Source organism: Cavia porcellus, unplaced genomic scaffold (assembly GCF_034190915.1).
Source record: "Cavia porcellus strain 051 isolate PalLab524CR breed Dunkin Hartley unplaced genomic scaffold, mCavPor4.1 scaffold_20, whole genome shotgun sequence".
Lineage (NCBI taxonomy): Eukaryota > Metazoa > Chordata > Mammalia > Rodentia > Caviidae > Cavia > Cavia porcellus.
In genome coordinates, this window is record NW_026947503.1 from 58503604 (window position 1) to 58517540 (window position 13937).

At 38.6% G+C, this 13937-nt stretch overlaps 1 protein-coding gene across 2 annotated transcripts in view; it reads right to left on the bottom strand.

Moving 5' to 3' along the window:
- Mib1 (MIB E3 ubiquitin protein ligase 1) overlaps positions 1–13937 on the bottom strand; it is a 125335-nt gene that overhangs the window by 82614 nt on the left and 28784 nt on the right. For both annotated transcript variants that reach the window (XM_063231857.1, XM_063231856.1), the window contains exons 4-6: positions 7626–7730; positions 5128–5194; positions 2620–2824 (exon numbers count right to left, since the gene is read on the bottom strand). In XM_063231857.1, the coding sequence (XP_063087927.1) occupies positions 2620–2824; positions 5128–5194; positions 7626–7730 (377 nt within the window). The remainder of the gene's footprint in view (positions 1–2619; positions 2825–5127; positions 5195–7625; positions 7731–13937) is intronic.

A 13937-nucleotide genomic window follows, 5' to 3' on the forward strand; every position in this document is an offset into this window, starting at 1 on the left:
TGGGGTCAAAGGATAAGCCTACATTAAACATGCTGAGCTAGGAAAACTTTTTCCACAGTGACTCCACCACTTTACAGTGTTACCAGCAATATGGATGGTTCTAATTTCTCTACATCCTCAATACTGATTTGACATTTGGATTCTACCCATCATAGAATATGAAACAGGATCTCAGTGTGGCTTTGATTTGCAATTCCCTAATAACAAGAGTATCTTCTCCTGAGTATTCTGGGCAGAACTGTGTTCTCAGAGAATTCACACACTGAAGTGCTAACCCCCAACAGCACTGAATTTGGAGACAAAGCCTTCTGGGAAGTAAGAGATATTAAAAGAGGAAATGGGAATGAGACCATAATCTGACAGTACTGGTACCTTTACAAATGTAAGAGACCAAAGAGTTCTCCCGAACCACACATAAAGGGAAGACCAGATGAGGGGACCAGAAGGTAGCTGTCTACAAGCCAGGAAGACAGGTCTCACCAGAGCCAACCTAGAGAACACCACAACCTTTAACTTCAAGCCTTGAAAAGGATAAAAAAGTACAGTTCTGTTATATAAACCAACCGTTTGTAGTATTTTGGGGGTTTTTTTTAGTGTTGTATTTTGTTTTGTTTATTTGCAGTATTTTGTTACAGCAGTCCTAGCTAAGTCCAACTTTTTGGTTACTGATATAGTTTCTCTGAAAAACTGTCAATTCATTTTGTCAACTCAATTTTTACTGCTGAACTTTAAGAGTTATTTATAACTTGTAAACATTTTCTCCCATTATATGAGTTGTCACTATTTTTCTTGTAGTCTCCCTTAGAAAATAAGCTTTTAGTTGAGATGAGGGCTAGTCTATCTAACTTTTATTTTAGGGCTGTATCTATACAACCATCATCTAACTCAAGAACATGAAGAATTATACCTATTTTGCTCCAAGACTTTAACATTTTGGTTCTTAGATCGATGATCAATTTTGACTCAATACTTATATATGGTGCACGGCAATTTCTTTCTTTTGTATGTGGATGTTAACCTGGTTCAGCACCACTGAACTGTCGTGGGCCCTGAACAGAAATCAACTGAGCAATGCAAGAGCTTACTTCTGGGCTCCCTATTCCTTGATCTGTATGTCTCATTTTATGTAATAACACCTTGTTTGACTATAGCTTCCTGGTTTCCCTATAATACAAGCTCACGCCACTTGTAAATAGTTTTATATCCTCTTTTCTCTCACATCATCCTTTTGTTTCTTTTCTTGACCCGCCTAGAGCCTCTGGATACTACATTAAATGTAAGTGGGAATGTGGACCTTATTTCTAATGTGAGTGGGGAGGAAGCATTCAGTCTTTTACCACTGAGTATGATATCATTTATCTTGGGTTTCTAGATGTCGTCTTTCAGGTCCTTTAATTAAGCTGAGGCTATTCCCTTCTGTTCCTACTCTGTTCGGTGTTTTGATCAGAGTACTAGATTTTGTCATATACTTTTTCACACTTATTGATAAGACTGTGTGTGCCCTTGAGATCTGGGTACAATTGGAGCTAATTCTGCACTTAGGTAAGCAATTTAATGTTAACTTTTCTTACACTACATAAAATCCCTTCCCTAAATAATGAGCCCTCAGTTTCTCTATGCACATGTCAGCAAGATAATTACTCAGTTAACTACTGACTTCACCTTAAAGTATTGTAAACATACCAGTAAACAAGACATGTTTTGGTCTCCCGAAGCAAAATAAAATAAAAGGCATATGCCCAGCCTCCAAGAAACTTGAAGCCAAGAAGTCAAATAACCATTTTAATTGATAATACGAGACCTAATAGATGAATACCAGGGTGCCTCGCAAAACAGCAGAAGGCTCTAAACTAGCATATGACCTCAGCACTCGTAGGATGGAGTGGGGTTAAATCTGAGGAAAAGGGAATAAAAGGAGGAAAGGAATGCCACATGGAGCAAGTAATACCTCAGTGCCAAGTAAGGAAATGCATGCAAGCCTATAGGGTGGTCACAAGTATATGCCCGGTATGGCAGTACACACCTGCAGCTCCAGACCTCTCGGAGCCTGAGGCAGGAGGATCCAAGTTCAAACCCATCCTGGACTACTTAGTGACTTAAGAAGACCCTGTCTCAAAAAATAAATAAAAAGGGCCTGGTGATGTATCTCAGTGCTAAGGTCCTGGATTCAATCTCCAATACTGAAGAAGGGAAAAAAAAGGATGAGAATGAGTGTATGCCTACAGATCTTAGCATTGGGAAACTCTGTGCTGTCACCAGATGACTAAATACAGAGGCTAGAGGAGTTTAATGGGACCTTTCCTGATTCACAGATTATTACGGCTCATTCTGAACAAAGAATATTTGAGCTGTACTTTTACCTAATACTGACATAATATATTTTACCCCTAAAAGGAAAAATCTAAAGTATATAAAACTTTGTATCATAAATACATAATTTCACTCACTCATATAAATCCTCATTGTCTCTCACCCATTCCTCTGCATGTTACCAACATACTCACATTTTTATCTACCATTTCACTTTAGTGAGTCTTATTAAATTGCATTATTTATTCTCAAGGCTCTTTTCTGTGTGTACTGACTTTGTCACCATCAGAAATTGGCGATGTCACCAACCTATTGCCACTTGGGTACTGCACTACAATGTCATGATCTTCATCGATGCCGCAAACAGTGCCAGTGGTAGTTAGCGTTTCAAACATGCCATCGGTCCATCCACCATGACCGTGCTGCAGAGACTGCACAATTTCCAGGTCAAGATCTATATTTACCAGGTCGCCAATCTGCAACCCACCAGGATTCCTATTGCCGTTCTGCTCACCTGTAATTTCAGAGGCAGTCATTAAAAAAATTTTAAAAAGGAAGAAAAAAAGACACAGCAGCAATACATGACTGCATTTTTCATGGATGTGACTATTAACGCAATCTCTTTACTTGTTAAAGGTCTATTCCAGCTTTCTACTTCTAATCAGCTATGGTAGTTTTCACCTTTCTAGAAACTGGTTCATTTCACCTTGCTTACGTTGTTTGTTACATATAATTATTCAGTGCTCCACTGCAATCTTTATTTTTTGATAGACCTACTTATTTCATTTTTACATATTTATTGGGCACAGTGTGGTATTTCAATACAGGTATATAATGTGGAATGATTAAATCAGGGTATTTAGCATATCTATCATGTAAACACTCACCTTTCTTCATGATAAGAATACTTGAAATATACTATATTATTAACTAGTCACCCTACTATGCTACAAAACACCAGAACTTATTCTTGTCATTTTTGTATCCAAGTAGCAAGTTCTGTTACAAATATATTACTTTTAAACAAAAATAGTATCTAGTTTAATTTCAGATACTTACAACTCTAAACTATTTTAAAAATTTTAAGAACTCACTTTTAAGCATCATATTCTAGAACTGAGAGATTTTAAAAACAGAAAACAAACATCAGACTCAAAAATTTTTTTGTTTTTTGTTTTTGTACCCGGAACTGAACTCAGAACTTTGTGCTTGCCAGGCAGGTGTTTGTGCCACTGAGCTATATCCCCAGTCCTCAAAAATTTTAATAACATGGGCTGGAGATGTCACTTAGTAGCAGGGCAATAGGAAGCCTTGCTTCAATCCCAGCACCATAAGAAAATAAACAAAAGACAACAAAAATGCTGATAATATAATGATTGATAATAATAATAAGCAAACAAGAGCAGAGTCTATAAAAAACTATTCGACCCTATCTCAGAACACGAAATTCTGGATGATGAAAATACTTTTCTGCCTGGGCGACCTATTACTGCACCAGAGTCACCATAATTAATCACAGGTAGAAAAGAAAATTCTGGATTTTTTTCCTCTAGAGTAGTTAGTATGCTTTGCTTTGTTCTGTTTTGTTTTTAAGGAGGAAAGACTTTATTTTGCTCATGGTTCCGAAGGTTTTAGTCCATAGTATCAGCATAATTTTTCAATAAGCAGATCTTGTGATTTTTGCTAAAACAGTATATTTAAGTATTTCAAAGCCCATTCCCCAGATTGTTTTCAATAGCTAGCTCTAAGATAAAAGAGCCGTGATCAAAAAACTCTTAGGAGATTCAAAATGTGCATATTCATTCTATATTTTTCTTAAGAAGGCAAAACATAAAACAAGAAAATTTCTAATAAGAAAAATGCCACAAGCACATTAAAAACACTGGTATTAAAAAAAACTACTATTTTTCCAATATTGTCCTTTTATAAAACAAATTATAAAGTATGAGTCAAGAACACAGTACTTTCTAACAAAAAAGCAAGTCAAATGATTTAGAAAGAGGAAAATAAAATGAGAAAAAATATTCAGGCATTAAAGAATCAGAAGAGTGGAGAATTTCATTTGGTAAAAATAAGATTTTAAAATCTAAAAATAAAAGTTTTGATTTTCCTTCTTCTTTTAAATTTTAACAATACATGTAATAGATGGTGCACACCTGTAATCTTAGCACTTAGGGAAGCAAACACGAAAAGATCACAAATTTACATCCCACTTAGGAATTTAGTCTCAGAATGAAAAATTTTAAAAAGCTAAGAAAGTAGCTCAATTTAAAGACTCTGAGTTCAATCCCCACCATCAGAAAAAATAAAATTTTGTTTTTCTTACCAGGAATCAAACTCAGGACCTTGTCCTTGCCAGACAGGCACTGTGCTACTGAGCTATATTCCCAGCCGCTATAAGATTTTTAATGATAAATGGAATTTTACTCATTATGTTACCTTAATCTTACAGCTGTTCTTTTATTAAGAAGTCAATCTTACAAAAATTCTAAGAAATTTATAAGCACGAAGTTTTCAAATCCCATTTTAACGAATGCATGAGCTATAGCACTGATATAGGCTAATCTTTCTAAATGACCTTAATGATGACTCATTTTGCTGTTGTTGTTTTGAGACAGGCTGGCCTTGAACTCATTACATAGCTGAGGCTGTTCTCACACTCATGGTGCTCCTCCTGCCTCAGCCTCTCAAGTGCTAGGATTACAAGTATGCAGCACCATGTCTGGCCTAACGGTGTCTAATTTCTGTCCAATTTAAACATTTTACTGAATCCATCAATTCCACCGCTAAGAAATTTTCTCTGATCTGCTAACTCACCTAGCACAGGGCAATGATCTCTGTAGAAGGAGCCTCCTTTGGCATCCTGGACACATTTCAGATCAGACTAAGAAGAAAAGAAACCAGAAAAATCATGCATGAGAACTTCAATACCTGAAACAGGCAAAAAAATTCATTTAGAAAACAGCCACAACAGAAGAATACCTCTGAGTTAACAATTACACTAAATATTGCTTTCAATAAAATCTTTCAAAAGCTATGAACTTGATCTTCAGACAGTCACACTTTTCCTTTTTTGAGACAGTCTCACTATGTAGTTCAAGCTGGCCTCAATCTCAAGATTTTCCTGCCTCAGCCCCCCAAGTCCTGAGATTACAGGCATGTGCCTCCATGTTCAGTAAGGTCATACTTTATTTACTTCTGACTTCTTAATTTTAAAGCTCAAAATTTTAATTACAATAGAATATCTATCATTGCATTTTAAAAACCACAAGCCAATAAAAGAACTATAACAAGTATTTAAAATGTACATAACACATTTAACTTGAAAGATACCTTTATCAAAAAAATCTTGTTTGAGCATTCTAATCAATTTTATGAAATACAGAGGACAAATATTAACTTATTTTATAAACGGAGAAAGTGAAGACCAATAGTAAAGGCAATTGTCCCAAAGTGAGCAGGCAGGACAAAGTAAACAAGGATGGGATTAAATCTAGTCTTTAGAACCTCTGGTGGTTCATTTTCCTCTTTATTTCAACTTAGTCCTCAGTTGAATTAACCTCATAACTAGGTTAATTCAAGTTCTTCCCATTATCTTTTATAGAAAACAGTATTATTCAAGTGCAATAGGGAAGCACCTGTGGTATGAGGGAAAGCAAAGAAAATGTGGACTTAGAAGAGCAACTTGGGGTGTTATTGTGGAATTTAGCAGAAAATTTCAATTTGCTTTAAAATGCCTACTAATATTGGAACACACACTGAATGATCAGTGCATTTTACTCCATTCAAGAAAGGAGCCCCTTTATTCATACACACAGAGGCCAACTCTCTCCAGCCTCGATAACAGCTGAACATAAAATATCACTCCCTCCTGGCCAGAGATGTGTCTAAGTGTCTTAGTGTGATGCTTTAACCCAGCAATTCCAGTTTTAGGAATCCACCCTAAAGAAAGACATCCCTAATGATCAAAGAAATATGTAAGGATTCAAGCTGACACACTGCTTGTGAACAAGAGATACTCCAAAGAAATACTACTCATCACCAATTTATGTACACGAACCAGCCAGCACATACAGTGCATAAGCCTTTGTTTGAAGCAAATATTCAAAATCCTGCAAAAAGTCACAATTTAAAAACTATCAGACAGCCAGGCATGGTGGTGCACACAATAATTGTAAGTTCGAGACCAGCCTGGGCTACAAAGTGAGATAAAGGCCAACCTAAACTGCATAGTGATGCCCTGTATCAAAAAGATAAAAAAGACACACAAAAAAAAACCCTAACAGAGACATAAGACAGTAATGAAACAGTGATACTGTACTATATCCAATAATAAAACTTGGCAAATTATTTGCTGAAAGTCACATGGTGGCTTTTCTGTCTAAATGGAATCTATCAATGAAATAGATTTCTCTTGCCTAACGAGAGATATATGACAGCTGAGAAAGAAATGAAATTTAAATAATTTTTTGAATAGGGAATATATTCAACATTGAAAGGACATAAAAGGTGTTACTGTTTGCATGAACAGTGATATGAATTAAATAGTAAAGTCAATTTCTGAACAACAGTCCATGAAATATAGACATATACAGCAATTTACTGAATATACTTCCATTATCCTCCTAAGCACCTAAGTAGTTTCAGGTATTTCTCAATCATTCTTTATCAAACCTACACTTCTAAAAAATAGGAAAATATCACCTTAAAGTAAGTTTAACATCTACTATAATTTATACTTTTATCAACTACCAGAACAAAAAATAAAAATACACCACAAAACTTTAGTACACCCAATCAAAGACTGGACTTACAGATGACTCCAGATCTTTTTGAAAGATCTTAGTAAAATAAATCCTCTAGACTTAACCCGAAGGAGTAGCTCTGTAAAAATCAAGGCACAGCAAGATATCTAAACATTTACTGAGAGTAAAAATCATATTTACTTTTTTTCCTCGCAATACCAGGGACTGAACTCAGGTTCTTCATACCAAGCTATATCCTCACTCCCTTTTTATTTTTTATTTTGAGAGACAGTCTTGCTAAGTTACCTCCAAGCTGGGCTCTCCCAGCTGCATTACAGGTGTCCCTACTGTACTGGCTATCATATTTACTACTGAACAGTTTAGACAAATCTAGTAAAACTGCCAAGGTCTCACAAGTTTATTGAATTCTCGCTTTACTGATTTCCCTGTCAATGGATACTCATGATCTGGAAGGCCTTATTCTAACAAACAGGGAGGAGAAGAAAAGATGAACGAGCATGACCCAGGCAGCTGCTGCTCTCCCCTCACCCACACGTGATCACTACTCACCATGCCCTCGAAGCCCACTCGATACAGGTTCTTAGCACCATTATCCCAGAGAACATAGGCTGCACTGTGTGGGCTAGACGCACTCCAGTCCTGGATTTCTGTTACCTAACAAAAGTGAGGGAGAAAGGAACTTTTTAAAAAGGGAAGGAAGAAGTTAATTTGCTTAATTATTTAAATCTTAAAAGTTATTTTTACCAATCAAAGCGTATAATAAGTAAAATGAGTTCTTTGCCAAATGTGCCACAATTAATCATTAAAGCCGTATTTTTCCAGAATTATGTTAATTTCTAAAACCACTACAGAAATATTAAATTGGGTGTCTAAAGGATTACAGCAATAGATTAATAGAAAATAATTTGGTGTGAAATTTTAAATCTTTGCATTTTTAAAAGACTTAACAGTACCTTTGTTTTTTGAGAAAGGATCTCACTATGCAGTTCAGCCTGGCCTTGAACTGGTATAGTCCAGGATGACCTCAAACCCACAGTGATCCTGTTGCCTTAGCCTCACTCGACTGCTGGGATTACAGGCATGCAGCACCATGCCAAGCCATATGCTTTTAAACCAATTACTCAGCATGAAGTTGCCTTATCTGTGTACAAAAGTACTCAAGGGGCTGGGGGTTTAGCTCAGCGGCATAAGCGCCTTGCTTGAAAGCAGGCAGTCGTGAGTTCGATCCCTGGTACCGATAAAAAGGAAAAAGACAAAAAAAATAAAAAATAAAAAAAACAAAAGTACTCAAAATGATTCAAGATAAGTTGGTTCTCTGGTTAGCTACAAATTGACAAGCGAAAGATCCTAAAGAACCTGCATGGCAATGTTCACAAAGTTGTCCCTTCCTGCAGCAGTGTACCACTGCTGTCCCCAACAAGCTGTGAAGTCACCAAAGCTCAGACCCTGTTTCTCCAGTGGGAGCCAGACACCACCTCCACACTTGGGCTGCCAGCGCTCAAGGGCTTCCAACGAAGTCCACACAACGGCACACAGCAAACACCCAAGTCAGTCTGGCACTGTACATGGTATTAGATCCTGCCTTCAGGCCTGGAATTAACAACCCTTCCCCACCTTAAACACGTACAACTGCTTTCAGCAAAACAGGCTTTCTTTTTACCCTGTAGTAAATAGCTTTGTGAGCTAGGCATTTTTTGATACTTTGGCAGAAATCAAATGTTTTATGTTTAAGACCTAATCATTTGAGAAATATTTTAAATCATTACTAAATGAGGCCATTTATTTTAATACATTATATATTATAAAGTATAACATGTAAATTTTATAAGATAAAAAAGAAATGAACATCCATATATTACCAGCCTAAAAACAAAAAATATTCCCAGTACTCTTCATACCCCCTCAGCTGCCAACAGAGGTAAATGCTGTACAGTGGGGAGGGTTTCCCTCAGCTCATCACTGCATTACTTGACACAGTAACGCTCTGACAAGGATCTTTACCTTCTGCTAGAGCACATTTTGTTTCACTGGTTAAGAAAACACTACACCTTTATGTGTACCAGAAGTTTTATAGAAAGAACCAAAATCAGCATGACCAGCAAAAGAAATAAATTTTATTTAAAATCAAATTTACCCTAGATTTCAAATTACTTGTAATGCACGCAAGCTCCGTGGTCAATTCTGAATCAATAAATGAAATCCTTTCGCATGTTAGTATGATGTTATTACTGACAAAGAAATAAAGTGGAAGGCATACAAAGTACCTAGTTATATTGTGAATTCTGATTATAAAATACACATGGAATTTCTGCTAAACCTGTGAGGCATAAGGTCACTGGGAAACCTTGTAAAGGATGGATCTGAATACTACCTCCAGCTTATTCACTAACCTTGATATCACTAAAAGTAAGATAATTAGATGCTATGTGCCTCCAATACAATGCAACAGAAAATACATGCCACACTTGTGATGTACAGGCACCAAAATTGGACCTTTTCAGATGTAGTGGTACACACCTACAATTCCAGCACTGATTATAGTGAGTGAGGCAAGAGGATTACTGTGAGTTTGAGGTTAGCCCAGGTTACACAGTGAATCCAGCCTAAGCTACATAGTGAGAATCTGTCTCGAAAAAGCTAAAAACAAAAAACAAAACCAGAACCTGAACCTAATTAAGCCTGTAGTTCTAACACACCTAAAATATATAGAAAATACAAAGAATACCATAGATAACCAAATGTAAAGAATCAGCTTTCTTCAGTAAATGGCATTTTTAAAATGTTCCCAGTTGCTAAAAACTAGGTGATGAGTAATGCACAGGCCTATGTTACATTACTCTTTTACTTTGGTATATATTTGAGATTTTCATTAAAGGTATTTCAAAAGCAAAGAAATACGATCTGATCTATTTTAATTGACATGTATTCAAAAGCCTCTATGAAACAAAGTAGCCTTAAGGTAGTAACACATGTAAATACACTTATACAAAACCACCAACACCTGGGAGCCGGCCTACCAGCCTACCACGAAGGCCTGGCATCAAGCTGTTGCAGAGGCTGGAATAAAAGACTCCAAGTCAAGGCCAGCCAGGGTAACTTAGCAACAACCTGTCTCCAAATGAAGGAACAAGAGTTGGTAGTATAGTACTTGCCTATCATGTGTACAACCTCCAACACCACCAAAAACAATAGTAATACAAAACAAACAACTGATGTGAGTTACAACAGGTAACAGAGAAAGCAGCCAGCACTGAAGTGAGAGATGCTAACATTCGTCATTTACACACAGGCAAGAATATAATTAGACCTGTGGTTTGTAGCTCAGCTGGTATACAAAGCCCTGTGTTCAAAGCCCACCACCTCAAAAAAATAAAAATTTAGAAGGTTATAAAGATGTGCTTAAACAATGATCCTCTGCAGATTTTTTACTATAAGAAAGTCCTTCAAAGCCACACACAGTAGCACACACCTGTAATCCCGCACTTGGGAGGCTGAGGTAGGAGGATCATTGCAAGTTCAAGACCAGCCTGGGCTACAAAGAGAGTGCATAGTAAGCCTGAATGGCATAGTGAGACTCTGCCTCAAAAAGACAAAAAAAAAGGAAGGAAAGTCGTTCACTCAAATGGTTTTACTTTTCTTAAAACGCAACGTGTTCAATCATAACAAACCAAAAACTTAAAACTCATGACTCAAAGCCTCAAGGATACTTACTTTTTAATCCCTAAAAAAGTACCAATATAGCAAACCTCAAGAAAGTACCATTTAGTGGCTTCAAACTTCAGCAACTGCCCTCAAAAGCTGATTTAAAAAGAAACGACTTCCAATTCTCTAACCATGTAATAGTTATGTGTAAAGAAAAATAGTCATTTTTTAGAACAGAAATATTAAAAACCTAGGTCTCATACTCTTTCAAAACAAGTTATTAAAATATGCATACTGCCTGGTATAGGGGTGCACACTTGTAATCCCAGCACTCAGGAGGCTGAGGCAGGAGGATCACTGTGAGTTCAAGGTCAGCCTGGAAAACATAGTGAGACCCTGTCTCAAATTAATTAATTAATTAAAATAAAGTAAATACTCTGCCGGGAGACAGCCAAACAAGATGAGGAAATGAACAGAAAACATGCACAGTGCCCAGGAAAGAGGCAAGACATCTAATGCAGGGCGCCACGGGAACAGCCAGTTGACTACAGGGTCCAGGTACCTAGGGTCCACACATCACAAAGGCTTGACCCACCATGGCTCCTGTCACTGCACCACTTACTGACCTGAGCACATGCTGCTCAAGTGAGCCTGGCCCCCATCTCAATCGCACTGGGCCTGTCTGGACTACATCACAGCCACACTCCTCTCCCATCTGTCACCCACTCCCTACCACCCAGATCGGCTGCTCCACCTACTCCTCAAACTTTGAAGCAAGCTCACAGGCAAAAATCACAGGGCAGCCCATTCCCCGCCAACACTCCAGCCCAATGAGCAGAAGCCTGTGCTGCCAGCCTGGTACCTGCACTGTGGGGAATCCTGTGCAGCGAGGACTCCACTGACTGCCGCAGAGGACTGCTATAAACTAAACTCCCAATGGTGGTGGAGCCAGTCAACTACCCCACGTAATCCATTCAGCTCATGTTTTCCCGGAGCCTTCACCTAAAAGCAGATCTGTGCAGCTAAGTTTATGCTTTCACATCTTGGATACCCTGTTGTAAGGAACAGTGCTTAGGAAAAAGGTAAAGATCAGTCCAAACTTATGGCATTAGTGACCTTGAAGGCAGATGCTGAACTAGCACAGGACACAAGAATGTTTTTAAAGTGACTTAGTCTGCTCCTTAATCCAGATATTGAGGACAAAAGTATTCACTTTACTGCTTAGACTCTCAAGTACAGTTGTGCACTCTCGGTGCCTAAGGCAGGATGCTAAGAAGGGAAGCTGGTAGAGGGTGCTGCCGGAGAAGGCACCCTGCTGAGGAGCAGAGTTCTGACCCTCTAACCCACCCCATTACCTCCCAAGGGGTGTATCTCTCTCCCACGGGCTCACGGATCACAGTCCCTTGAGACCCATCAACATAGGAGGTGCTACTTCTCCAAATTCACATTGTTCTACTTTTCTATTCTAAGCAATGCTTCTCAAACTTTAAATGACCTAGGGATCTCGTTAAAATGAAGATCTTGATTTAGAAGGTCCAGGAAAAAGTAGATTTGTCACACTTCTAACAAGCTGTCAGGTGACACACCACTCTAGGTTCTCAAAAATTCACATTCAGGGGCTGGGGATTTAGCTCAGTGGCATAAGCACGTGCCTTGCAAGCAGGCAGTCGTGAGTTCGATAAACCGGTACCCATTTAAAAAAAAGAAAAAAGGATTCACATTCAGACTTTGTCTCTCTCCCTTAATAACAATACAGGCTTTGAGAGGACAGGATTTTCATTTTCTTTGCTTATTGCTATATCTCTGATACCTGAAATAGAAACATGGACATAAGAAGTGACCAATGCATTTTTTAATTCAAAAAAGGCAAAAGTCTCTTTCCTTAATAAGAATCAAGTTTTTGCTTTGGTTTGTTTTGGCTGGTACTGAGGACTGACCCCATGGTCTCACACATGCTAGGCAAGGACACCACCACTACACTATATACCCCAGCCTTTTTTTCTTTTACAGCAGAGTCTCTCTAGTTTGCCCAGGCCTTGAACTTGTACTCATCCTGCTCAGTCTCCCAAGTAAGTGGGATTATAGGCATCACCACGCCCAGAAAAAAATAAAGAACTTAAAATACAATAACTAAAATATATCTGATTTCCAGATATTATATATTAAAATACTTTATTATTTAAAATAAAATTACATTGAATTTAAGAAACAGAAAATATTTAAAAATCAGGCTTTTGAGTTCTTATAAAGAGTCTCTCAGATAATATACACTTATGAAATCATCAGCCTTCAGTGTTTTCAAAGCGTTAACTGATGGTGGCAACACCTAAGTCCCTTCAGTGTTTTCCAAGCGTTAACCAATGGTGGCAACACCTAAGTCCCTTCAGTGTTTTCCAAGCGTTAACCAATGGTGGCAACGCGGCACAGCACAGAACACACTCGATAGCATTTGCTGGCTGACTGAACTGAGGCACTATAACCAGCCACAGGAACAGGAGTTAAAATAAACACAAGCAACAGCCCATTGGCCCCACCCCAGTGCAATGTGCTACACAAATCCCCACCCCACCCAGAGTAACTGCTAGGCCCGAGCCCAGGGCCCCACAGGCCTGGCTCGCCCGCCTGGCTCACGAGGAAGCTGCTGCCTGCAGGGATGCACCTCTGCAGGGCACTTGCCTAGCATAGCAAGGACCTCAGTGCAGTCTCCAGTCAAGCTTAAAAAGTGAGCTCACCTCCCTGGGTAAGCAGCTGCGGTGTGACAAACTGCGGACCTTCCAGGGGGAGAACCACCAGTGTCTCCTGAGATCCGTGCCTTGTTGGAACTTAGGACCCTGGGAAACCAAGCAAGCAGCTCCCCTCCCTGGCAAGGGGTGCAGTGTGGTAGATTGCGGCCCTTCTAGGGGGAGAACCACCCATATCTCCTGAGATCCACACATGTTAGAACTTAGGACACTGGGAAACCAAGCAACCAGCCTGCCTCCTTGCTAAGCAATAGTGAACCTACTAGTGCACGGCCTAGAGTCAAACATCCCACTTCCCCTACCCCTCTTCCCCAGTCCCCCTGGTTAGCAAATGGGAACCAGAAATCTGAGAATCTCTTTCGAGGTTGACCATAGCAAATAAGGGGGATTTCCTTCTACCATCTCTTTGATGGCAAATATTTTTATTACTGTTTTGCTTTATTCTGATTAATGGTACTTCTCTATTTAATATTCCGTT